This window comes from Anser anser (assembly GCF_964211835.1).
Source record: "Anser anser genome assembly, chromosome: 3".
Taxonomy (NCBI): Eukaryota; Metazoa; Chordata; class Aves; order Anseriformes; family Anatidae; genus Anser; species Anser anser.
Genome location: NC_139722.1, coordinates 101,935,564 through 101,962,904, shown reverse-complemented (window position 1 = coordinate 101,962,904; position 27,341 = coordinate 101,935,564). Strand labels below are relative to the sequence as shown.

Sequence of the window (27,341 nt, the reverse complement as noted above, 5' to 3'; positions counted from 1 at the left end):
GAAATGGCCAAACAACTAAGACCAGAATCAGCTGCTGATGGAAGTTTCAGCTTTTTTATTAGTCAAATATGTATGACTCTTCTCACCTTCCATGTGCTGACCTATAGGAGATACTGTTCCTGCACAGAAAACTTCAGTTTGAAATTTATTCCTGCTGTATAATGCTGAAGTGGAACCCACTTCCATAAAGTGGATTGATAATGTTTTCTGGGCACCTTCTTACAGAAAGAATAAATAGAAGTGTACTGGAGTGAAGTGCCTGCTCCCCCCAAAACCGATAACACATTTTGTCATACACTTCTCCCAGTATCAGGCCTGGCCTCTCTCTCCTTAGCCTCTGGAAAGAAACATTTACTTTTGCCAGTGCTCCTGTGCTCCTTCATATCTGAAGGAGGATGAAACCTCCTTGTACACAAACAAAATTAAAAAGGAACCAACAAGATACAGTGCCTTGTCTTCTCCCTGTTCCATTCACTAACTCCCAGTCTTTTTATTTTGAGCATTTTCTTTAAAGAATTGTTTGTAGAAAGTGCCTGCTAGTCTTCAGTGTTCATAACCAACATGTCAATCTCTTGTAGTCAAGAACTGTGATTCTTCTCCCTGCCATGTAAAGTTCCTGAGGGTGTCCACTGATACATCAGGCAAGGCTGAACTAAACCACCGAGAGCAACACATAAAAAGAGCAGAAATAACATGAGGAGCAGGGGCTTGAGGGGGTTTGTTTCATATGAGGCCATGAAGCCATATATTCCTGACTCTAAAAAGCGTATGCAAAACACTACTAGTTTGATAAGTAGGACACATTTATACAAATATGAATAAAACACTGAGCAACACAAAATTGACTGGAACCTGTTTGATATGTTAGCCCACAACGACAGCTGACAGTAGCGATAGAGAACTTCAAAGATGCTGAAAACCTTCCTTTTGAAGCTGCCAAGCTTAGCAATAGCTTTATTATATAAACTGTCTCCTACCCCAAGAAAAAAGTGCACATATTGAAAGCTTATTGACTGTACTGCAAATGAATACAGACCTGGAATATTCATGGATAGTTTGTCAAAATGCTTTAGCCCTGATATAGAAGGCTGATCTCTGTATAACTAACTCAATCCATGTTTTCTCAGCCTTTTACTTCTCTTTTGAAAGCCAACAAGGGGAAACAAGTAACAAAAGGTTTTATGATGAACAGATCTGCTCAGTGGAAATGACTTTATTTGAATACTTGTTTTGCCTCCCTTACTGAGGTATCTTAACTGAGTCAATTTACCTTTGTACAAGTACCACACAGATCACCAAATCAAACTGGATCAGGATGAACCAGAGGACAAGAAATGAAATATTTGCATCATCTAGCATCAAAAACTTTCCAAAAATGCATGCGTAGGACTGTAGTAATAAACTCATATATTCCTTTCCCACTTGAGCTTAAATATTAAGCATACTGGTATTTACCAGTACCCTAATTCATAAGGGGAGAATGTTAAGAACTGTGGAATAAGCCTCAACTGAGTGACCGGAGTTGGGTGAGGTTATAAAAGTTAAATACATGATGAATAGTTTTATATGCCTTTTGTTCTGAGTTCAGATAGAGGGGCTCTCCTGAGGGGTAATTTAGTCCACCTAAATTAGGTTCCTTTTGAGAAGAGTCCAGGGAAGAAGCCAAGCTGCTGCGTCTGGTCCTGACCGACTCTCTTCTGAGATCTGTATTTTGATTTCCTCACATGAATACTGATTTGTCAGAGGTATATTTTAATCATATCTATGTTCTAAAACCCTATACCTGTATGAGGTTACCTTGTTCTCTGAATCAACCACACAATTCTTTACTGCATTTTATGTTTAGAAGTTTAATACTGTAATAAATATTAAGAAATTTAGCCAACTGAGGCAAAGATAGCTAATTTCTATTAACTTTGGAATACATAGAAACAATACTTAGCTACAATATATTTTCTCCTTCCACAACTGAGTAATTTATCATAGAATCTTAAATAATATGAATTTTGGAAGTTCCTAATTTAAAACTTATTTTGAATAGTTACAGACTAGCTCTTCAACTAGCATAAAGACAGCACAGTATTACTATTCTCACCAAATCATGTAAACCATATCTGTTGGCTTTGAAGGCTCCTACTGACTCAAATCACAGCTGAAGATGTAGCCCACAATTTAAAATCCACTGAAAAACATTAAAGCCTTCAAACTTGATATTTGCTTGTGTTCATGCTATAAAGCTCAATGACTATAATAGTCATGGAAAATTAACACTGAAGGGGCACAAACTAATTTAGAATGAATTTGTTTTAAACATGGATGAAGACAATTCATTTGCCTGATTGCCTAGAGAAATGAAGTTTTGAATGATGAAATTGAGGCCAGCTGTTGAGAGAAAGGGAAACTCAGATAAAACTGGAGAAATATAAGGGTGAAGACAGGAGTCAGCAATGTGGAGAAAACTGTCCCATTTTTATATGGAAGAAGTCAAGAAAGTTCTTATAAAGAACTGTAAATTAAGTTACTAGAAATTTTCAGCATAAAAAGTCAGTGTGGATAAATTATTTTTAAAAATCTAGTTATGCTTCTGCTTCTTAACTACTTAGCAATCTTTCAACTAGACTATCAAAACATTGTTTTTGTTTGGTTTTGGTTTTTTTTTTTTCCTCCATGTTTTTAATTTGCTGCTGGAACCAGATGTATTCAGCCTTTGTGCAGTGACCAGTCAGACACCAGGAGACTCCATCTCAGCACCCACACCCTTCTAAGAGGACTTTGTTTGCATGTAGATTGGTCATGTTATCAGTTCTCTTCTAGATCTTGAGCTTTACCACACATGAATCAGTTCAGGTCTGTTACATATCTTAGAGAAATTGGAGTTGGCTGGCCAGCTATCTGCAACAATAGGAACTGTCTGAGGAACTCAGCTTCCTTTTTTGCCGTCTGCATTTACACAAAGCCCATCAAATTGGCTGTGGTCATTATGAGCTTCTAATTAAACCTTTCTAAAGACAAGGTCACAGACAATTAAAAGGAGAAAAAAGCTTAGCAAAAGTAGCAGCTCGAGCTACCGGAAGCTTGCTTTTGAAAACCCTCAAATACCACAGAGCTTTTAAAACAAAAGCAGAGGCAAGATGCACTCTGCATTAAGATAGCCTCTTCCAAGTTGGCATATACAGTACGTGCTTCAGATACATTTTTCCCAAAACAAAAATCTTGCAGGAGATCTATTGTTAGCTTTCAAATAGATGTACAAGTCAACGACATTTTGGTGAAATATATATATATATATTTGAAAGAATACTCATCCACTAAGGCATACCAGAACCATAAGGCAGTTGTTTTATATAGTGACACTCAGCACAAGCCGGCTGCAATCGAAGAAGACACTTGATACTTTGGTTTGCAAGACAACCTGAAAACACAATGCCTGACTAACATATGAAACAGTACCTTAAATCCTGAATAATGACTTAAGGAATAAAACAGCAAAATAAAATTATGCAGAGGTTAATCACCAGATGGGAGACGAGCATCCACACTTAGCAGCTAACATCATGAGGAAATCTGAAGGCCAATATGTGCAGACGCTACAGCAGATAAGGTAGCAGCAAGTAATCCTCACAATGAGATAATACAGCTTTCTCATATCATTATGATTTGAAAAATATAGTAACTTCATTTGAAATATCAAAATCTAGTCAGCATAAGCTATAATATTAATATGGTGAGTAAAGAGAATAAATAGTTTCATCCTATTTAATCATAAATTTGGTTTAATGACCTTTATCTGATTATATGAGCAGCCCAAGCAACAATATTAAATAAATAAATAGAATATTAAAAGATTTTTAGCAGATAAGCTGCTTGGAAATATCCAAATTAAATGCAGTTTGGGGAGGGGGGCCATGCTTAATGGTATATACATATTCACAATTCAGATGACTGCACAGGTGCTCCAGCTGAGCCCCAAGCCCATTGCTGAAATCCTGTGAGAAACCTCTCAGTGGCATCCTACTGGGAACTAAAGGATTTTTCAGGTGAGATACTAGTTTGACCCTTAGTCAGCTTTCTCTTGTGAGAAAAGCCTTATAACTCAAGGTATTCTTCTTTTCCTCTATACACAATATAATTATACAGTTTCCTAATGTGCTTGAACTTAAGAACAACGAAAAAAATCAAAGCTGTGTTCTTAAGCTTGTATTAAATAGTAAACAATGTGCTTCTTTTCCCAGGCAGAAGCACATTACTTCACACACACCATGTCCAAAGAGTCCCATATATATATATTTTCTCAGCAATAGTACCAGCATGAAAGTACCACAGTTCCTTCAATTTTCTCCCCTCTTTACTTTTGTTCCCACCCTTCATTTTCTTAGCTGTGTGCAGTTACACCTTGACTTTTTTTAAAAAAAAAATAATAAAAAAAAAGCAAAATAACTTCCCAAGCACCACATTAAGCTCCATTGACATATCTGAGCAGGCAAAACACTGAAGTCAGTACTTCTACAAAAGACAGACCTTCACCATAAGTCAAGGTGCCTGCTAGCTTTCTAAACAGGCTTGATTAGTAAAACAAAAATATATTATATATAAGTTCTCAAATGCAAGTGTTATCCCAGAATGACACTGGCTGTATGATCAAGACAGATAGTGTTTTATCCTGGCTTACAGATATATTTGCATCTAGAGTTCAAAATGAATATTTTATCCCATTGGCAAGTATAGAATCCCTTTCTTAATGGGAAAAGAAAGTTGCATCATTGGGTCTACCTTTGTCAAAGATTTATATCTCAGATACAGCAGAAAATAAAATATTGGAGACAAATAAGTGATCCTTAATATGGGCTAAAACAATACCTTTGACTGACATTGTATCCTTGCAACTTTTCCAAGTCTAAATACTCTACAGGTGAGTACTCTACCTTGAATCTTTCCCAGATCCCTGAACTTAAGTTTCCACTCTTGGAGAGCTACCTACTCAGATCAAAACAGGGAAAGCAACTTCTTTCCTCACCAGCTGGTGATTTTCTAGAAGAGCAGAACCAATAAGCACTGCTGAGGCCTCCTAGCAGAGCTCAGCTGGGTGTGCTCAGGAGTAACTATTCTGTTAGAAAAGACCATCACCCTCCCCACCCCTACACTCTCATCCCCAATGGGACACTCATCCTCCACTGCCCCCTAAGAGGTGCTCAGCTGAGGTTCATAATTTGCTAGATACATATCTAATTTAAGACCAAATGCAAGCCTATACAAGAGAGTATGTGACAGGTGCGTGGTATTTTGCTGAAGAATTTTTGCTTTAATTGTAGCAATAGGTTTCTGGTAGCAGAATATCTATATCGAAGGCTCAGTCTTACACAGCACAAAACATTATCTATGCAGTAAGAACCAGAAAGCATTATGTATTTCATTATACATTTAACCTTGAAGTATCATATTAAAAATTGAACATCCTCACATTTATGTAGAATAAGGAAAAATCAGTTCTCATACAGAAAAACGAAACCCAGACTTCTACAGAAAAGCATCCCCCTGCCCTCCTTTCTCATCAATATCCCTCACTTGCCCTTCCATATCTCTTAAGTCACCCTGACCATAACTTCAGCCTCCTTCCTTGGCTTTTACAGGCAGTTTCTCTGAAACATCTTGCCCACCAATTGCCAGTCAACAAGCCAAAGAAATCAACGCAGAGCTTCACACTTCCTGTCAGAGAAGACAGTAATTTGAGCTTTTCCTTCTGGCTGTTAAATATAATGAAACTTGTCAGAAGTATTTCCAAGATTTCTACCCTCTTCTGTTCCCCCTGCCAGTGGGGGGACACTGGCTTATGAGAGTAGATGGAAACTGGCACTGTCTTAAGCCTTATAGTTTAAGGCAGCCAAGTTTGATTCTTACATACACTGCAAGAGCAGATGTTGAATGCTTTCTAGCCTTTGTGGCCTAGTGAATGTATTTGTTTGGGGAAAATATAAATGACAAATTGACTTTTAGATTAATGGCTACCACATTGGTAATGTACAAATCACTTTTAGCAGCCAATATTAACTTGGTAAAGAGAAGCTTGCTAACTGCTCTTTAATTAAGTACACTTAATGACCATAAGGGGATTAGTAGTCTTGTCTGATAATCAATAAGCATGGCAAGATTGCTGCCCCATAGACAGGGGCTAGAGAACAAAATTAATCTCTGCAGATTAGTTCAACTTGGTTTGTTTACTAAGACTGTTTCAAAATTACTTTGGTTTAATGTGTTCATAAAATTAAAAACATTTTACAATATATTTTTTCTCATTTAGCCAGTGTTAAAATGGCACGTGTACTTGCTAAGAAAACACCATCTTGGGCAGTAGTTAGTGCATATCAGTTCAGAAGAAATTAAAAAAAGATGAATACCCATGTTGCAGTCTCCAGAGAAAGCCAGAGACTAAAGCAAATTACAAGGAACACAGTGCCTAGAAGACCTGGAGTGAAATGTCGCCACAAAACCACTCCCAGGAACAGGGGAACTCATCATTGCTACTGCCTGAAGCCCCTGACCTGCATTGCCTTCATCTGCTTGCACATGGGTTTCCCTTTCACTTCTTGTTCAAGTTGAGGCCATTACAGAGGGCTATGAACAGCCATGGGAGAACCTGATCAAAATGTCTTTATTCTCAGCATAACCTGTTTGCTAACAGCAGGTAGCAAACTTCGCAGCTGAAACACTGCTTATTTCACGTTTGCTCGAGGTGCTTCCACTCATCCATAGACACACACCTTCCATGATCTGGTCTTTCTTAGTTCCCTGGAGAAACATATCATCTTCCCTCTTCTGCGCTCCACAAAATAATTATGGTTCAGGCCCCAGCAATGCCAGATCTGCCCAGCTCAACCTATTAAATCTACTTATTCTGTCCATCCCCACCAGCTCACCTTTCCATAGACAAAATTCCCCTCCCCAAAGAGGGCCTAATGGTCCTTGTAGCACCACAAATATGCACCCTCGATACCCCAGCTCTTCCGCTCAAGGCTATTTAGAGAGCACCTGAATGCTTGCTGTCCTGCTCACAGGTGTTTCTCCTGAACAAGTGACAACTAAAAGCCAGCTGCAAATACCGTGCCTTTAAAAATCATTTTTTTTTTAAACACATAAAATGAAATATAGATGGTTTATGATATTTTTTTCTGGTTATTTTTGTGTACAGAAGAGTGTTCCTACTCAGAGTTTAAGGGAGAAAGAGAAGGTGTTACAAACTGATCATCACATAGGACACCAATCCAGAGACTTTGGCCATACCTAGCTATCTCCTCTGGATAAAGCATGGCAGTGTTTTTCTTTCCATACACTTGGAAAGTAGGAGGGAGCTTTGTGCAGAAACACAGAGGAAAGCTTTTCCTATTTAAGGTTTCCTTATGCTCACCCCAAGAGGTATGCCTCAGCCCAATGCAAAGATTGATCCCTCCAGTTGGAGGGCTGATGTTCTAAAGAGTCAAAAGCCAGTAAGCATTGCACTGAAATAACACTGGCATTCCTCCCTTTCCATAAGCATAAAATGCAAAGAAAAGCCCAAAACAGTAGAACTGTTCTTCATTCAAATGGCTTTCTTTCAGGAACAGATGTATGTTTACATTTTAGTGAATTCATATAACAAATTCAGAGAAATAAGAAATTATGGTTAGGAGTGGTTTCTAAATAGCATCTTTGTTTCTTCCCTTTTCTCTAAAAATGAAGCTCCTCACTAGTTCTTCTAGTTCAAGTGTCATGGGTGTAGTAAATCAAGGAGCTTAATTGTAAAATAGAAGCTTAATTGTAAAATAAGACACGTATGTTATATTGACCCTTATGCTACCACAGCCATAGGGATATTAAAATTGATTTCCAACAAACTGAGGCCTTCTGCTTTCTAATCCTGTGTCCCACAAATATATATTAACCTGACTCCCTAAACAGTGGTAATTAGATTCCAAAAATAGCTCCTCAGATAGAAAGCAGAACATAAAAGTTCAGCCTGCCTTCACATGGCTCAACATCAGCTGACAAAGTGCAAAGAACAGTTTGCATGCTGACCAGGATGAAGCTTTGTTGTTCTCAGCTTATAGGAAGCCCTCAAGCTTGATTCAGCACTTGCCTGGTACACAGCAACCCGAGCAGGGTCCTCTCGCTATTATTTGTACCCTCCCATCATGTTATTCCTTAATTATATCTTACCCTCCATGCCGTATTTCAGTTTCCAAGCCCTTCAGATCAGGGGTGCTTTAATTGTACATGCTTATGAAGTGCTTCATCACCTTCGCAGTCCAAAGAGTGATAAGCCACACTGGCTTCAGTGTGCCCAGGCTTTTAAACACATTTAAAACAACCCACCAACCTGACACCTCAGGAGTGGCTCCTCCTAACACACATACTCCTCTTCAACATCGCCTGGCCAAGGCAGGACAGAAGGAGCTGTTTCGGCCCTGACCAGAGCTCGCATACAAGCTCCATCACAAAGCCAACTCACTCTAGGAAAGGACTAGCTCTGCAATTTCCACCTCAAATACACAGGGATTAGCTCCTCCTAACCAGGCCTACTTGTCATGGGGCACCACTCATAGCTGAGGGCGAACTGGGCAGCCCCTGGCAGCCTCAGCTGTGTGCAGGTGCGAGTCAGGGCCCAGGCAGCCCGGCCACCTCTAGAGGCAGCCCAGCTCACACCAGCCTTCACTCAGGGCAGTGTTGAAGGGGAAAATGGGAGCCAGGGCACTGCAGCTCTCCACGCCCCCCCAGGGCACCCTGCCACTCAGACAAAGTGTTCAGCCGCACGGCGATCTGCTGGGTAGAGCTGGCACTCAATCACAAAATGAAAGAGCAAGGTCCTTGTTCTTCTGTTACATTGCCTCTTTGTCACAGTAGATGCCTGCTGCCTCTGTAGCCTTGTGAGCTCAGCCCTTGTTCTGTGCTGACTTAGAAATAATAATAAAATAATAAATGAATGTAACTGTATTGACTCCAAGACGGTTAGGCTGTTATAAAATGGATGTAACAAAAGGACAACTCGGCATTTTTATCCTCTTTGCCTGATGAGTTCTGTATTTCTACATGTATTCCTTCTCTCTTTCTGTCCACATTTGGCTTTCTCTCTGCACAGCTGCATTTTCTCTCATTTACAGATCTCTTTTCCTCTCTGCAGATTTTGCCTTCCTCTTCCAACATGGCCATGACTGTCTCACATTCAGATTCTTCCGGATCTTTGGGCATGCTTGATGACTACTATTTGCTGCCCCTTCTGGCCACTGTAAATCTGTTTATATTAGCCAACCTCTACCCCAGACCCCCCTTGCTGTTGTCACGGTCTTTAAATTTAAAATTGATTTTTTATGCATTTGGGAAGTCTTTCCTGTTTCTCATTCCTTTGCCAAAATGAACTCTACTGAAATAAGTGCAATTTGGCTGGCCCACAGTGCCAAATAAAAATAATTTATTTTTAAGCTGGAACATCTGTTAAGATCATTTGACTTTGTGAACAGAACTTCTAAACTGCCTCAATCCAAGGATCTTGTGCTTCATAGGTATTCAGTCACGGGGCTCCTGCCACCTGCTTTTAAACACTGATGGAATAAACAAAGAGAAGTAAAGCATAAGAGCAACCCATCATAGTGATTTGGTTACCAGGCACCATTACATTCACTAGCGTGTGACCCAATGTGATCCAAACGTGATGTGTTTTCTGTGAATCACACATGCTCAACTCCATTGTGGATGTTCTTCCCATAAAAAGGACCCATGAGTAAATCTAAGTAGAGAAACAAGTTAGCTTTGCACTTAATATCACCTTCCTCTTCCCAGCTGTTTCTGCTGTAAGTCTATAAAATAGTGGCATAGTCCTCTAAAAGGATGTCATAGCATCTCCTGATTTTCTTGGAGCTATAAACCATGTTGCAGATAGGCCTGCAGATCCTTTTGTTATGCTGCTCTTGTGAAAAGGTTTTGTAGTGTAAAGTGACTGACCTTAATCTTTTCACTTTGGGAGCTGAAATTTTTTTCCCCTGAATCTTCTGGTTGTAAGACAGAGTCCATTTATATGTAAGATATAAGAATAGCCTGGCTCAGCAAGTCATTTAGAAAGACATTTGGTCAATGTAAAGGAGCAAGGGAAGGAGGGGGAAGGGATCCCCCCTCTCCATTGTACCCTTTCGTCATGGTCACCTTGCGAGTGGGTCTCTGTGTCTAGGTGACAAAGGAGCAAGGGAATCAATGTAGGAACTATGTAAAACCTCACATATTGCAAGTATAGGCACGTTTATGTCTTACAGCATTATCAAAGCCCATCTTAACAATTTGCCTGAAATCCATCAATGTACCACAATCACAAATATATCAAAGACTTTTTTTTTTTTTTTTTGTGGCCATAGTCAGCATGTAAGATATAAAAGGCAGAGGACAAAGAGTCATCAAAAAAAAAAAGAAAAAAAAAAAAAAGAACTTGTTCATTTTACTCCAGTCTGAGATACAAAGCAAAACCAGCACAGTGTTGTAGTTTTCTGTAATCCTTTTTTGTTCCCTTACAATGTGTGGCATTGGCCTCAAGAAGCCACTAATGCCCTCCCACAACTTTTTCTGTTACCCATCTGTAAGGAGTGGGATACACAGAAATACCAAGTGCTCTCTAACCACTTGGACTGATTCAACATTTCCCACAGTACTAGTGGGATGTGGGAGCTTACCTCCACCCTATGGATGGAAAAGAGCTGGTAGCTGTCCTGTCCAAGCTCATGTAACCAAACCAGAGCAAGACAGAGACTGATTAAAATGATTTTGTGTTCCTTTGCCCCATGCTTCTCAGCAGAAAACACTCCCAGCCAGGTCCCTGGTGCTGCTGTAAGCTATTTGTGTTGTACCTCGCAGATTTAAACGCTGTGGAAGCAGCCGCAGTTGTACAAGGCTTGTGCCATAGCTTTTAGGGTGCCTTGTGCAGAGAAAAGGAGGCAAGCCAGGACGCAGCAGGATGTGGCTGATCTCAGTCTTCTGGAGGAATGTACAACTGCCAGGGGCAGTGACAGCCAGACAGAAGGGATTAAAAACAAGAAACAAGTGTCTAGTGAGACTACGTTACAGTGTTTTTACTTTTTTTTTTTTTCTCTGTTTTCCAGGTAAGGTAGGAAGAATTTGGTAATGCAGCTTCTAGGTTTTTCCATAACAAGAATCAGGTTGTATTGGATGCCCTGCCTTTTTCTTTATTAACAAGCAGGCCTGGTTTCTGCATTTCTAGTGAGGCTGCTCTGGATTGCAATGCCCACCACCAAGCCTGAGATTACAATCTGCCTTGTCCAACTACCACTCGCGATAATGCTAGGGACACATATAACCTCTATTTGAGAGTATCCTTAGGGCCAGCCCCAGTAAAATTTATGCTGCTACTGTAAATATTTTTTTCAAGTGGAAGCAAAAGCCTGGGCTGGGGCCCTGAGCTCAGAGTCCCTGCGAGCCAAGGGCTTTCAGCCTGCATCTGTCCTGCGCTGCCCCTCTGTGCCTTACAGCAGGTTCGTAAAAGCACAAGTCCTGGAAGGAAATGCATAATTTTTCCCCTTTAAATCCAGTAAAGATTGGGCAATTTCTTCTCAGAATCAGGTCCCAAATGCAAGGAGCAGAGAGCTCTCCACTGGAAATGGCTACATGATTTTTCTGGTCACTTCATGTTTTCAGGACAGCTTTGGTGGTGCAGTTCTGACCCTTCAGGGAAGAAGAGTGAGAGGAGGCTGGGCAGGGGGTTAGTTCTCGCTCAGCACTTCTTTTGTGGTCACGGGAAACCACTGTATGAGTATGTGGAGGTGTGGCAGCAGAATGGGGCAGCCTGGAGGGAGTGAGCTGTGGTGGAAGCTGTGGGCAGGGGCTGGGGCCCAAAGGGCACCTCAGGAAGACGGACCATGTCTGCAGCTTAGTTGTATGGCTCAGCTGCCATGGGCTGCAGACATTTGCTTCATTAACACATTTTCGTTATGTGGGAAAGGAGAAAACATTAGGTGAAAGTTCAGGGGAGGGTAAGGAGAGCAACCTGTGTACCGGGCAAGTCCTGCAGCAGGAAGCCAGCAGGCCGTAGGGAAGGCCGAAGCCCTTCTGTTTCATGATATTTGAGATATATGAGATTTTCACTGGCCTGCAGATCCAGTTGTTGTGGGTTTATTATTATCATTTAATTAGGGGCAGCAGTAAAGTGGGAAACTACCGAGGGTGTTATGCAGGCTTTCCTTTCAGAACCACACAGGAGCCCCATTGACTTCTGGTACTGGCGTGATGCCCTCGCAGCCCAATATGTGTGCCGCCACTGACTTCCTCCGACAGCCAGCCCTCACCTTGTGGACCTTCACAATGAAGCTGTGAAATCAGAGTATGGTAGCTTAAACTGGAGAGTGTTAGGAGTGCGATTTGCAAAGCAGAAGGGGAATCGTTGCGAGGGGAGGCATCCCCCAGCCCTCGCCTCCCTGTCAGCAGCCCTCCCTCTCCAGGAATTTGGTAACTCCTCTAGTAGCAGGCTGGCATTTTGGAGCAGGCGGATGGCCTGCCCTCTATCCAGCAGCTTGCGGAGCCCACCTTGCCCGTGCTAAGATGCCTGTCCTGTGCTGAAGTGCCTCACCAGATAAAATCATTTTCATCAAAGCAGGCCACAGTGCCGGCTGCTCAGCAGCGGGCAGCGGCTGATGAGCGAGACGAGGCCACGAGGCAGCAGAGAGGTACGGGATTTGTGCTAAGGCTTCGGGACTGCCTTAAATCTCAGACATCTGCCAGTGTAAGTACGGCTGAATCGCCGGATAATTCTGCTGGTGGCGCTCCTGGGAACACCCAGCCTGAGCAGAACAATTTTGAAGGAAATTACATGAGCTGGGATTTAGTGTTGTCTATTTAGCTCGTGGAAGAGATAATCTGGCCCATTTAATGTGTAACAAAATTTGCTCCGTTTCACAGGCGTAAGGACGTAGTTTTGCCTTGAGAAAGCAGCAGTAAATGACTCTGAAGTCCTGCTGTCACTTGTTCACTGAGCTGCTGTAATGCAGAGTGGCAAGGTCTGTTTTCTGGGTCTGCTTTCTACATCTAAGTAACACTCTTTATAAAGAACCCCGCTTAGTCTTATGACAAAATTCCTCTAGTGTGACACAGAAAAGCATTGACATCATTCTTTAAGGCTGTAGAATTTATGGCACAGTTAATTATTAATTTGGCTGGCATTTGTAAAGTAGAAGGGAGTTCTTGTGCTTTTAGGCCATGCTCTCAGTGTGTAAATCTCTTGTATGGCTGCCATAATAATATTCCTGCAGCTATGTTGTCACCTATTGTAATTTTTCTGCTAATAAGAAAATTTAAACTAACCAGGAATCCTAAATTTGGAGACTAGTTGTTTATTTCAAATATACTCTAGAGAAATAATAATGCAGTTCTGCTCTGAATTTAATTTAAACAGGAACAGGCAAAACAAATCTCTGCGGAGGGCATTTGACAATAATAAAATATTTCTCCCAGCGGGTGAGCTGGTAGCAATTGTATTGTTGCCATCAAAGCTCACGTTTCAGCAGGTCATTACCATCATAACAAGCCCTTGGACCAACTGGCATGGACATGCAACATTGAGCTCCTGATGGGCACATTATTTCAGACCTTTAACTTCATGGAGAACAAGACAAATACTCCTGGGAACGGAGGATTATATTTTGAAATTCCTTTCTTTTCTGTTCTGTTTAATAATAAGATCCTGCGTGTAATCAATCTACCACCACTTGCTTTTTTATATTAACAGAGATTGTAAGAAACTGGCCTTGAGAATTTGAACACTAAGGAAGAATGGCTTTTAATCTTAACAAAACGGTAACAATTAGCACAGTCAGGATGCATCAACGCAAACACTTTTGAACACTTATGAATAAAAACTGTTAAGAGAAAGTAAATGTACCCATATTCTTTCCTGTGCTTAGGTTTTTTGTTTGTTTGTTTGTTTGTTTGTTTTATATAGCACAGCCTCAAGGAGGAAGTTTGTGAATTGTATGCTAGAGGAGAAACAATCTATATACACAGAATCAGCAGCTTATCAGACAGGAAAAACACACTCCTTGTAATGCAGATACTGCAGCCAGGCTGTATAACGAAGGATATAGTAATTAACAAAGTGCCTTGTGAAATCAGAGACCTACATTACACTAGAAAGACAAAATGCAAAGTAAAGGGGTAGTGCAAGAAAAAAAAATCTGTTAAGGAGAATGAACAGCCTCTGCAGAAAAACTAAATTCAGAATTCAGAAAACAGATGAAGGCTTTCCTTTTCTTCCTTTCTTCAGTTTAGGGCAGAAGCCAGGATAAGTAATGGTCAAAACCAAAACAAAATGAGAAAAAAGGAAAAGGAAGAGGAAAAAGAGGAAAAGGAAAAGAGGAAAAGATAGAAAAAGAAGAAAAAAAGGAAAAGGAAAAGAAAAAAGGACATGCTTTCTGCTGAATGAGCCTGTTTTTTTTTTTGTTTGTTTGTTTTTTTCCCAGTAGGGTATTGCCAGGTGATCCCACAGGAGGACATTTATAGTGCTACAGCATGGGAGCTTGTACCTCTAAGGGCAATATTCCTATCTTGGTTATCCAAATCCGTCTTTTTTTTTTGACTTTGTTTTTTTTCATGGTTAACTTCTATTTGCATTGCAGCAGCATTGGCATTGTGTATTAAGAAGCCCACGTAACTGCACATGTAATAGCATTGATTGCTGCAGGATTTTTGTTCCTTTTCCATCTCTAAGAAAGGAGAGACCACCACAGACTACTTTTTATTGGTGCTTGCCAGACCCTTTTGCACTGCAAACCCACAAGGTCAATGAAACAACCACCCGAACGAAAAAGCCCAGATCAAGTCAAGAGAAGTGATTTCTTGGATGCGAAGCTCCAAAGAACACTTAGAACCCCTCAGAAATCCCGTGCCATCTAGTAGCCACCTCGGCACGTGGCACGGTTTCCTTTTGCATCAATATTGACGGCATTGGCCAGCTTGCGCATGCAGACGGTGCCAGGGTAACAGCGTGGGAGGAGAGGAGCGCTCGGCGGCCAGCCTGACGTGGGGACAGGGACAGACACCCGTCAACCTGACTGCCGCGGTGGCAAAGCCATGCTTCCACACGGGGCTGGCGTGTCTTATTTGGGCAGGGGGGTGGGCATGCAGACTGTGTCAGTCAAAATCTCGTTTTTGCTGAGATGAGCCATAGCCACCACGGGAGCACTGCCGGTTTGCCAGTCTCCGTATTTTAGTAAAGTGGCCTTGCTGCAGCCGCGCTTTAAGTCTTTAGCGCTGGATAGCAAGCGGAAGCAGCACATGCTGGTTGAGCTACTAATGCCACTGCCCCAAGCCCTTTCTTTGCTTTCAAGATTTCGTAGCAATTTTCATAGTTTAGAGACGTTTGTGCTCCTAGCCAAATTCCCCACAGATACCTAGCAAAACGTTTCTGCCTACCTAAACACTTCCATTGGGTTTCTATCCACTTCCTGGCTTTGCTGCAAAGACAGGGCAAGGTTTTAAAAGAAAAAAAAATATAAAAAAGGAAAAATAATAACAATAATAATAATAAAAACCCACAACCTACAACCCAATCAACTCCGCAGACTTGCATCCCTCGAAGTCGCTGTATTTCACTGTTCCCTGTATTTTCCCTCCTGTATTTTCTCTTCTGTAATGTTAGATTTATGATAGTACAGTGCTGCGTAAGCCCCTGATAAAAAGTGGTACAGAAATGCTAATTAAGATTTTTTAAATTGTATGTGAAAACATTTCACCAGCGAGTAGGTGCAATCCTGTGCTGAGGAAGACTAAGCACCGCTGTTGACAAGTGTTTTTCTTTCCCCTTGGTGCGTGAGAAATTGTAACACCCCTTTTTTCACTCTTAAGGCATGGTGCAGTATTAGTTTTCCTTTGAAGAGCTACTTTGCAATAGTTCCAAATCAGAACACTGAAGAGGGGTGAAAAGCAGTTCTGTGCGCTGTGTGTGTATGCACGAATGCCAGTGTACGCATGCAGGCACCACTGTCAACACTAACATCTTCCTTTGAAGAGTCCTTAAACTTCCCATTGTTCTGCTGCTCCTTTTACTGAAAACCCCTAATTATTAAGTACAGTTAAAATATAGATGGTCCTAACAGCAGTAAAGCGATCCCCTCCCATTCCGAGGGGATCCATTTTAGTACCAGAAGCCCGCGACGCGCAAAGAGCCCCTGGTAGCTCCTGTCCCCAGGTGTCACGCTGCTCGGTAGCCTTTGTGTCATCGGCCAAAATCTCCAGAGAATGGCCAGCAGCGAAGGTGAGAAATATGTTGGCACACACAATGACAAAATACTATCAAGACAAGCTAAAAAGCAAGAAAAGCACACATTAGCACTTCTGTGATGGTTCCAGAAGGGTCCACAGGCAGCGCGGGCTGACCCCAAGCAATCGGGGCTGCAGCCTTTCGGATGCAAGAGGCTGCGAGGCCACTTACTGTCGGATTTGAACCATTTGGATCTTGAAGACTTATCGGTGCTCTTCATTAACACCAATCTATATTATCGCTCCTGTGGCTGTTTACTTCCATTCAGAAAAGCTGGATCAAATTGATACAGATTTCTTTTTTCTTTTTATTACCTGAACACACAAAAGGAATCTCCTACGGTAGGAAATGAATGATAGACTCGGTTGTTGATGAGAAAGCAAATAAGTACCTCCAGATGATATTAATGTGATCTTAAAATAGTGGGAAAGTTTTCTTTTATGACATTGACAGAGAGGCAATGATTTTGAGTAATGCAGGTTGATGTGAAGATGCTTTAAGATTAAATAAGTGCTATATAAAGGCCTGTCAGCCTGAATTCTAATGTGCTATGAGACATTTTGCATACTCTTAAATATGCAAAATGTCTTGTACCACCCCGGAATTCATTCTGACAAGGCTTTATATAGCATTTATTTACACTCATATTGTACTTCGAGGGAAGAGGGGTAATGCTTGCTACTCTTTGAATGGAAGTAACAAAAGGTAATGCTAATTGGTTTGTCTCCTTCTTAGAAAAAGAAAATAAAACCAAAAAAACCCCACAACACAAAAAATAAAATAAAAGCAATCAAAAGTGGAAGCTTGTTTAATATTGCTCTACCATCATCCTGAAAGGCATAATAATTTGAGTTACACATCTGAACTGATTGGAGTTACAGAATCATATCTCCTTTTTGCATTTAACAATATATACAATATAAAATAAATACATTTACACAAATGGACATTGGTTGGAGCACACGGTATGATACACATCACAAAAATATACAGTTGATTGCTATACAGATGTGAAGCCCATCTACAGCTATAGACATGTTTGTTTTTATTTTTTGTTTTGTTTCGCTTTTTAACTACTGGCTATTATGCAACTCCTGGATTATTATAAGCAGTTTAATTTTTTTTTTGTCCTTTTGCGATCTTTGCACGATAAGACTGCCATAAAATGTTTTCCTAGGCAGGTAAACAGAGACGCTTAAATAATTAAAATACAATCACCAACACCCATTTTCTCTTCTATAAGAAAAATAGCAGTTTTAATTTTTTATATCTTTTTATGTTATCATTTAAATGCAAAATAGTGGAATAAATACAACAATCTGATCTGATTGAAACAAATGTGTAACTTCTGGGAGTTACACAATCATATTGCTTTAAATAAGAAAAAATTAAAAAATGAAGCAAAAATAGAAATTAAATTGTTATGGCTAAAACATACACCCTTTGAAATTTTCCCAACACTTCACATTAAGTAAGTGGTCTTGAAAGAACTCTTCTCCAGCAAGGTTTAAGATGAACAATATTATAAAGCCCGTGCAGTTCTTTTAGCTATATTTCAGGTAATGCTTTTACAGTCTTGAGATACTTGTTCTTTTGCAGCTCCAAAAAATTACTGAAAATGAAAACTAAAATTTGCACCGTGTGCCTTTAACACATCTTTTTTTTTTTTTGTATATTTCTAGTCAATTGGCTTTTGACCCTGAAGCCCAAGTTCTTTAATGTGATACAGCAAAAACAATATTTATATTATATATTTATATATATATAGTGTACTTGAACAGTAGCAACTTAAACCCTGCACAAACTTTCTGGAAAATAAACTTTTTTTTTGCACTCTTACATATATAAATAATCTTATAGAATCAGCACCTTTTTCCCAGGAGTTGTATTTTTTTTTGACATTTTTTAAAAAGGGATGTGCCAATTTCTGAACTCCTATCACAGCTATAAATTTCAAGTTATTGACCATCTGAATGAATTGCTAATGATGATTTATCTAGAATCACACTACAGTCACTTCTCTACTGAGAAAACACAATCTACAATATAGTCCCATATAGCTAATGATAGATACACTTTTTTTTTTTTTTTTCTAGCACAAGGCTGATGGACCATCAACCCATTGTTATTTTGTTTAAAGCACACAACGTAGCAATAGTTTTGGAAACTTGTCCGCACCAAAAAAGTTTTGCAACAACACAGAGCGAGTTAATAACAACATCTGAGAGATGATTGAATAAAAGCTATATTTACAGCATTTAAAAATTAGACTTATCTATAATCTTGAAATATTCAAAGTTTTATTTCTAAGCTATACATTGGTATTCTATAATAAACTGTTACAGAAATTATCCCTTGTTTTGAAAATATTATGATTTCGACGTGTATCTGATCATAACGAGTATTTGTTTGGAGTTTCGATCTCTTAATTATTACTAGGAAGAACCTTATTACCGGTAAGGAATAGAATATACTACTGTAATCTCCTGAGGAATTGTACATCCAATATTGTCTCTAATTCTACCCTGTGTCTATAAGCACACACCACAAGAATCCAAACACCACAAGAAGAACAAGACAACAGTCTTTGAATGCAACATAAAAATTCAGAAAAGCACAGCAAACATGAAACATTGAAAAGCTGAACTACATTTCTTTTGTTTGTTAGGATTACAATTTTAATTACATCTGTGTACATAGAATAAGGATGTTCACATAGTACAGGGAGCAGCTACTAACACTGGTACATTGGTATAGCATTTGATGGAGGTTATTGTTTATTGGTTATTTAGCGACTGTAGTTTTCTGGGGGCATCTAATTGGTTTATACATTAGATTACACCTCTTAACAGTCTTGAAACTGACTGACTTTCATGCTGTGACAATACTGGTTGAAAAGCACATATACTGGTTTAGCTACTTGTTAACAATTGCAATTTACAAAATAAAATCTAAATCAATAAATAAGGTATAGAAGTGTTAAATTGTTGAATTTGGTCAGAAATCTACTACTCTGATTTCTTAATTTTGCAGACATTGGCATTTGCCTTATTGCCTCTAAGCTACTATCGGTTCTGAGGGTTTTCCTGTGTGTAAGGTTATAATTTTGCAAACAGGCAGTATCTCATTCATTGACAACTGAAGCAGTTAGAAATCACACAGCAACTATACCTTTGTACAGTCGCTGTCTCCTACACCTTTATAGATTGGTACTTGACATGGAGTATTTAAATGTTAGACTACTCAGATATACGGTAGGTGTAATCTAATCCTTTGAGTCAGTGAACATTTAGTTATAAACTGGAGCTCATGTTAAGAAACTGGATGTTTTGGACCAGACTGGCACACAACATAAATTGCATCCGTGATAATATGCACCTTCCCTTCAACTATTGCTTTAGTAAGATAAATTCCCACATTAATAAATGGCTGAAAACTGGTAAAGCTGGTACAAAAAAATCTCCGTTAGTAAGAAGAAACAAAACATTTAAAAAAATCTTCCTTCAGGATTCATTTGTCCTTCATTATTGTTCATCATTGTTCAAGCCAGCACAAAAATGCAGTATTTCTTTCTCTTTAGTATTGCATGAATGAATAAAGCTTAAACTATTCCCTGAAAAAGTTACATTGTAGCTAACCTAAGAAATATCTGGAAGACTTGAAAAAACAATTAAGGAATCAAATGGCTGTAACTGATCTAGATGGAAAATGCAATGATAAGAAGCAGCCGATGCATCGTCGCTTAGTCGTCTAATTAGAGACTGCTCCTATGAAATCTAATACTGCATTCAGTCAGTTCATCGTGTTGTACTGTACTGCTAGGTACGGTGGTTCTCTCTTTGATTCCTTTGTCATTGGGGACATTATGGTTCATAATAAGTTCACTGGCATCCATATTATGGATTTCCATCCTTTGGCAGGCCTGGCTTCCATCTCTCTTCAATTAGAGACCTCTTTTAAAAAGTTCAGCAGCAAAGGAAAAGAGAAAAGGAAAAAGGAAAGGAAAGAACAGAAAGGAAAAGAGAGAAAAGGAAAAGGAAAAGGAAAAACTGCATCAGAAAGACACAGAAGAAAAAGTTGAAAGCTGCTTCACAGTCTTGCTGCTAAATATCAGTGCAGTCATTTTTTCCTTAATTAAACACTAAGTTTCTTTGCCATTATTATCCTGTTTATTTTCCCTTTTTTTTTTTTTTTTTTTTTTTTTTGTTTAAAACGTGCATGATGGGAAAGCCCATGATGCTTTAGTCAGACCTTGGCCTCCAGCATTTCCAAAAAAAGTTTGTGCATGGGGACTTTGCCTTCCAGTTTGATGTTGTAGAAATGCTGCACAGCCTTGGTGGAGGTTTGCCTCAGAAGTGGGAGAGTCATCAACATCTTGCCAGCACGACGTGGGTCTTCCATGTGCTGTCCGGCCTCGTAATCCTGCAGAGCCTCGTGTAAGACGTCCTGAAGTTTCTGCACTGCCTCAACATCCTCTATGTGCATTGAGTCTGCAAAACAAAGGAGCAACAAGAGGTTTCAGTTTGGTGTGCCACAAAGTCAGGTAACCCAGTGGCTGCACAGCTCTTTCACTGGTGCTGTCCTCTTTTACAGAGGAGGAAGATAATTACCCACTTTTTTCTATATTGACCTTCAGAACGCTATCCGGAACCACAGTGGAGCTACAAATGTATAATTAACTCTTGGGTAAGTAATCCTTCTCCTCATCCTCCTCAAACTAGGAAAACGGTTGCCCGAGCTGCTCCATAAACCACCTCTTACAGTTACTGCGTCAAAGAAATTACAGCGCCAAAGGGCAAATGGCTGTACGAGCTGAAGTCCGCATTTTATCAGGGATGCAAGAATGACTGCCCCGTTATGTGAAAGCTTGGTAGACTTCTGCGGCAGGCTCCGAGGCTGAGGGATTGGAAGCTGTGGTCATTACCCGCTGGTCGGTGGTGCTCATGGCTACATAAAAATGACAGGATTAGGACCACTTCACTGACACAAGGGAAAAGAGGGTTTGATGTGATTTCCTGATAGGCTTAGCAAAGTTTTTCTCCCTCAGGCATATTCATATAGAGAGGCAACACTTAACATGGTCCTGAGCAGCTTTTGCTCTATCAAGCTATCATTTCCTACCAGGTGTAATCCTTTCCTCCCTCTCACTCAGAGGATGCTTCACCTTGTTGTTGTTGGGATTTTGCAACTTTTTTTAATCACTCAAAGCAAGCACCCCGTCCTGTACCTTTCCAGGTGAGATGTTTTGGTGGTGTAAGTATTGAGTGAGAAGCCCAGACAAAATGCACACAAGGAACTAAACTAAGCTGCTACATGACCCAGAAAGATTAAAGCAATGGAAGTGTGAAATAAAAAGAAAAGATCTAACTGAAATAACTGTAAAACCCTAAACAGCATAAATACAAAAGGGGAAGATGTCCCTGAGAACACGCAGTTACTGGACCATGCTGAGATGACTTCAGACGAGCAGCCCTATTTCTCTGACTTTTATGTAATCATAAATGCCAAAGAAAAAGCAATGTGGTCCAAAGAGAGGTGAACGCAAGTAAGGAAGGACAGCCATTTGTGAAATAGGCCACCAAACACCCCTGATCAGCTACCAGAATTGGGATTTTGGCCCGTGGACTTACAGAGTAAATAAAGCACCATATGAGAATGTAACTGCTGCGAGGGGGTGCATGTCCTAGGGACACTGCGCGAGCTTAGCGCAGGATGAAGCTGGGACAGTGAATCCACGGCTGCATTAGGGCATCTCCTTGAAAAATCTAGTTAGTACAATGCTTGCTTTGCACCTTGCGGATTTTGTTTCTTTTTCTTTTCTTTTCTTTTTTTTTTTTGAATAAAGCTCCTGCTCTCAGGCAGGTTAATGACTGAGAAGTTGGACAGGGAAGAACCCACTTCCAGCACTGTTTCCAGCTCCTGTACTAAGCAGCTATGATGCACTAGATGAGCGTGGGCCTCATGCTTTTCCCCTGTTGATGACAACAGCAACAAATTTTCCACGTGCTTCAAATATTTGAATTATATTCTGAGAATGAAGATGCATCTAAGATTCATCTCCTGAAAGCTTACATATAACTACTTCCTCAGACAATTAGGCTGGATAGTAAATACCTCTCTTTTTTAAACACAAACATATGAAACCAAAACACAGACCAGTAAGTAACAGGTTAACCAAAATGTTCCAGCTTCTATTGTCAAAACAAATGTGCAAATTGAAAAAAAAAAAAAAAAGTTACAGCTCCTGCTCTAAAACAGACACTTAATTATATACAAGTTTGGATCATTTAGCACGTTTTATTGATTCTGATGACAGTTTATCTGTTAATTACACATAATGGAGTCCTTTGGGAATTTCACGTTTAATAATTCTGAGTCTTAGCGGATACATGCTCTAGGAAGCATGCAGTGAGACATACGCTGCAGGGATGTGATACTGCACATCGAGGTGCACTGTGCTGAAAGCAGAGAAACCAAAAAATATCTCTCTTAGGAAAAAAGAGGGCCACAGCATTTTAAGAAAGATGCCAGGGAAATGGTACCTCTAGCAAAATTTAGTTCTAATTAATGTGAGCCCATTCCTCAAATCCATACATTTTTGATAGTCTTCTAATATGGCAATTCTATTAAATAATTCTGTGTCAATAAGAGAAAATCCCTGAATCCTGTATCCTACAAACAGAATGTAATCAACACAGAGATGCTAATACACACAGACAAACGTGACCAATGTCTTAGGCAAGGTGTCCAATCACTGGGCTTAATTTGGAATGCAAACCCCAAACAAATTGGCTTCGTTGCTCCCCTGCTCTTCACCAAGTCCTCAGATATTCACAGTTGTGGTACAGAGCACGGGTAGGATGGGCTACTCCAAATCATTTGCCACAAACCACGCACACTTTGTGCAGAAATGACACGGCTTTTCCTCCTCTCCCCAAGCCCACAGTGCAGGGCCAGGTATACAGACAACCCAGAAATATTAGGAGCATGGGATAGGAGCATTTTAGCAGCCACAAAATTCTTGGCGGGTCAAAGGCTGATTCTTCCAAAAAAAAACATTTTTACACCTTGCTGCATAGAGAGACAGGTCTTTCTGGAGCACCCGACCATAAATGTTCAGCTTTTAACCTTGTATAAAGTTGGTCTGGTTCTTCCCAGAATCAGCGTTTGCAACTGAGCTTGGAAATACATGGATGGAGTCCGGATGCGACCGTACAGCATCCCTCTGGTAAACAGAGCAATTGCTGATGTGGAAGAGGAACAGCAGTAAAATGTTTAATATATTTGTTGTTGTCTTTGAAATCCATGGACCGGCGCTTCGAAACTCAAACCCAGGCAAATAGATCAGAGAATGGCACAGGAAATGGAATGAGAAAAAACAGCGGGGAGAGAGGCACTTACAGCCAGTGACTACAACTTCAAACTATTCCCTTAAAACTGCTATTTGGCTTGGAAGATTTAAAAATGATTTAATCAAATTACTATGATAATTTAACTTTCCATTTACAGAAAAGATTCAAACTCATTTCAGCTTTACCCATTCTAAGGGCTGCTAATGTTTAAATGCAAACTCACTAAAAATCTGTGCTATTTAATTAGACGATGATTCAGCGCACAGATTTCTCAGGAAAATATTAATCTCTCCAAATATACTTCTTCAAGTTTTAGCCTTGGAGTTTGGAACTTCCACTTTACTCCACATATTAAACGAATGTAGATCTTAATCCCTCAGGCGTAAGCCTTTGAAAATAAGGAAAAGGGTTGAAAATGCTGAACTAGCCAAGGGGAAAAGAAGAGGAAAAATAAAAGAAATCTTTGCAGTAACTACAGACTGGCAGACACTGAAGTGAATTCAGAGCAGGTTAACTTGTCGCTGATAAGTCTAGTCCACACTCATAAGAGAGGGCAATGTCAACAAGCACCGCTATAATTTAAGGAAAAACAGACTCTGTGCAACAATCCAGAAGTAAAGAAATAATTCCACAGACAATATGAAATTAAATTGTAAGTTAAGTACAAAATTTTGAATGTTCTTTTAATTTTTTTATACCAAGAAAAAAAAACAGAAATTATTTTCTTTTTTTTTGAAATGGCTTCAATTGCATTCTACACAGGTAATAAGAAAACCTATACCCAGATGTAAGACACTTAAAAATTAGTGCCTTTATAAAGAATGAAAACAAACAGGGTAATTTGATAGTATTGTCATTTGGAAGCAAACAGGATTTGATATTAAGAATCCTGCAAAAAAAGCATCCCAGGCTGGTGTTCACCAGACACAAGACTCATCGATACAAGACACTGCTGAAAACATGGGATGTAAATCCAAAGGGAGGGAAAAGTTTTTGATCAGTGCCCCAGTGCAATGGGGGAGGGCGAGATCAACAAGTTAGGGCATGGACTCATTGAGCTCTGCTTTGAGAGTCTCTTTTTATCCTTGCAAACACGTTGTTTCACCATCACAGCATGGGAAAACAGAATTGCACCTCTTCTGATCAGCCCCACAGAAAGCCAGTTGATTGCATCATTGTGCAGAAATGAGAGAAAAACAGAGTTCTCGTCTAAGAGAAACACCGCAAGGTCCGGATACAAATGGAGATTACAATCTACCTCGTTTAAAATTCAAGCTTCATCTCAAATGCAGCAAACAAACATCCAGGACACCCAGGAATAATTCAGAACACAGCACAAAGGGGAAGAACTAGCTGAAGTTTGGAAAGCACCTGAAATGAGGGCAAGGAGACCTCTCAAAATACTGCTCTCAGGAAAGATAGAGGCTGGTATGTTTGTATTGTGTATATAATATACATCAGTAAGAAGAAAGCAGAGGAAACCCAGGGGTCTCAAGTGAAGTATTTCTTCACGTCTGAAAATTCAGGCAGCATAAAGTCAGAAATTATTACAGTGAATCAAGCAGCAGGGAGTATGCAGCAGTGAACACACATTAAGATGCTGATAAAGCACATCAGAGGGGCAAATATCAACAAGTAGAGCAAGGTACTTGAAAGATAGCAATCACAGTGACATCTGTGGTTCCATACAGAGGAGTAGCTCACAAACCAAAAATGGATAAATCAGGTTAGGGAGTTGCTGGATGCTGGAAGAACTGGATGAGATGAAAAGCAAGAACAGTACACAATGCTTTTGACTTTAAGGAGAACATTGACTGTAACTAAGGGGAACAGAATCATACTCTGGGCCATGTCTGAAATAAAAGGAAATTATTTTTGGATGATATTGTCAATCCAAAAAAAAACCAAAACACCACACACACAAAAACCACCACCGTCTTCACATGGGAGAGATTCCTTCAGAATTACAGATGTCCACCCTGTCCTGCCTGAAATGTGCGACATATTTACAGAGGAAAACGTGCTTTTCTGCAAAGTGCTTGTCCATGTTGTGTTTGTGTATAATTTATAGGAGAAACACAACAAAGTGACACTTTGAAAAGCATATTGCTTAAGATAGAAGTAACCCATGGAAATTGCTGATGCCAAATCAAACTAGGTTCCCGGTTCCCTCACACAGCAATAATTCGCATCCTTTTCCAGTCTCTAAGTGAACTTGCCTCAGATAGTGACTTTGGTCCTCCCTGTGTAGGGCCAACAAACACACATAACTTTGAACATCCATTTGCCTGTCTTCCCTGAACAGAACTATCTGCTGGGGTTTGCATGTTTAGGCTAAGAGACAAGGACACAAACAGGAGTGTTTTCCCTTGCAAAAGAGTATGGCAAAAACGGTCTGAGATCTGGATTATTCCATTGGAAACAGACACTTCAATCAGAATATATGTTGGAAATTAATGAGCAATAAACTACAAATTCCTTGTCCATAGGGATTAGAGGCAGTGGAAACCAAAATAGTAAAACAGAAGCTCGTACGCTTGGTTTTAGTGAACAAGGTCTTAGTCTGGATTGCACTACGAGACAGAAGTAATTGCTGAAATTACCATTGAGAGCCACTGGTACGCTGCTGTGGAAAAGGAGGGTTGCCAACAGCAGCTGCCCACCGTTGGATTGGCGGCACGGCACTTCACACAGGGCCTTTCCTGCCCAGCCACGGGGATTTGCTTCCCAGGAAATGCACATGCAAGCAGAGAGCTGGCCAGGGGCAGAGGCAGCGCAGCTTCGCTGGCGACCATGCACTGGGATGAGGGGACCTGGGGCTCTGTCCTCCTGCTGCCACCGCAGGCCTCCCTGCCTCGCCACCCTGCCTCGCGCCCTGGGATGCTCAAGCTCCGAGCACATAATGGCTGTGGGGATAGTGGCTACCTCACTCATAAACAGGTGAGAAACATCACAAAGTTATCCGGTTACTACACCAAACTCCAGAAGGAAACAGCCAACCAATCCCAAAAACCGAACAAGTGACAGGGGAGTTGTTTGTTTTTTCTAAGCATTGGGGGTGCAACCGATGTGATTACATGAAAATGGACTAGGAGGAAGAAACCGTGTTTATGAGACAGGAAAACTCTGACTATCCTGGCAATTTCCTTTTCTCAAATTTGTTTCTAAGCTGTACCACTCTTTATATGAAATTATATGAAGGAGTTAACAGGTCTCGCTATTTATATTTGGTAGTATAAACATTGGTAATACACCAATGACGTGTGTATATATATTTCTCTCTATATGGTTATTAGATACAATTTAATAATGGATTCCAACACTATCAAGATACAGAAAGATAGCTAAATAAAATAACATGCAAAAATGACATTGTTAGAAACTAAATACAGTATTTTGCAACATATTATAAACCCCAGTCTACACTGGTAATAAAGATGATGTTCTATGAAATATCGTTTATAGGGTTCTATCAATTAATTTTTACTATGATAATATTATTTAATTGTAATAGCCTAGTGCTCTGAGTATGTTGTTATGGTGTCTGGAGGGATAAATAAGCTGCAGGTAAGAGCTACATTTCTTACCAGGATAAGATGATCATGTAACTTTTCTGGCATCTGTGCTGCTCTGTGCTTCATGATGTTAACATGCACAAGATGCTTCTCAGTTCGCACACCTTCGGTACTGAAAGGGTTCTTTCTTTCTTTTTTTTT

General features: G+C 40.1%; 2 protein-coding genes across 32 annotated transcripts in view; both read right to left on the bottom strand.

Annotated features, from left to right (window-relative positions):
* The window catches only part of USH2A (usherin), a 416,419-nt gene extending 410,364 nt beyond the window's left edge, over nt 1–6,055 (bottom strand). For 2 of the 4 annotated variants that reach the window (XM_083828190.1, XM_083828189.1), the window contains exon 1: nt 4,858–6,046. The gene's annotated coding sequence lies outside the window, so the exon portion shown is untranslated. Of the gene's footprint in view, nt 1–4,857 lie in introns of all 4 variants that reach the window. The other 2 variants (XM_083828188.1, XM_083828191.1) reach the window with 2 other exon arrangements.
* An 11,008-nt stretch (nt 6,056–17,063) lies between these two features.
* Nucleotides 17,064–27,341, bottom strand: part of ESRRG (estrogen related receptor gamma) — a 405,552-nt gene continuing 395,274 nt past the window's right edge. For all 28 annotated transcript variants that reach the window (XM_083828186.1, XM_083828164.1, XM_083828174.1 and 25 more), the window contains one exon: nt 17,064–20,763. In XM_083828186.1, the coding sequence (XP_083684312.1) occupies nt 20,519–20,763 (245 nt within the window). In that variant the 3' untranslated portion in view covers nt 17,064–20,518. The remainder of the gene's footprint in view (nt 20,764–27,341) is intronic.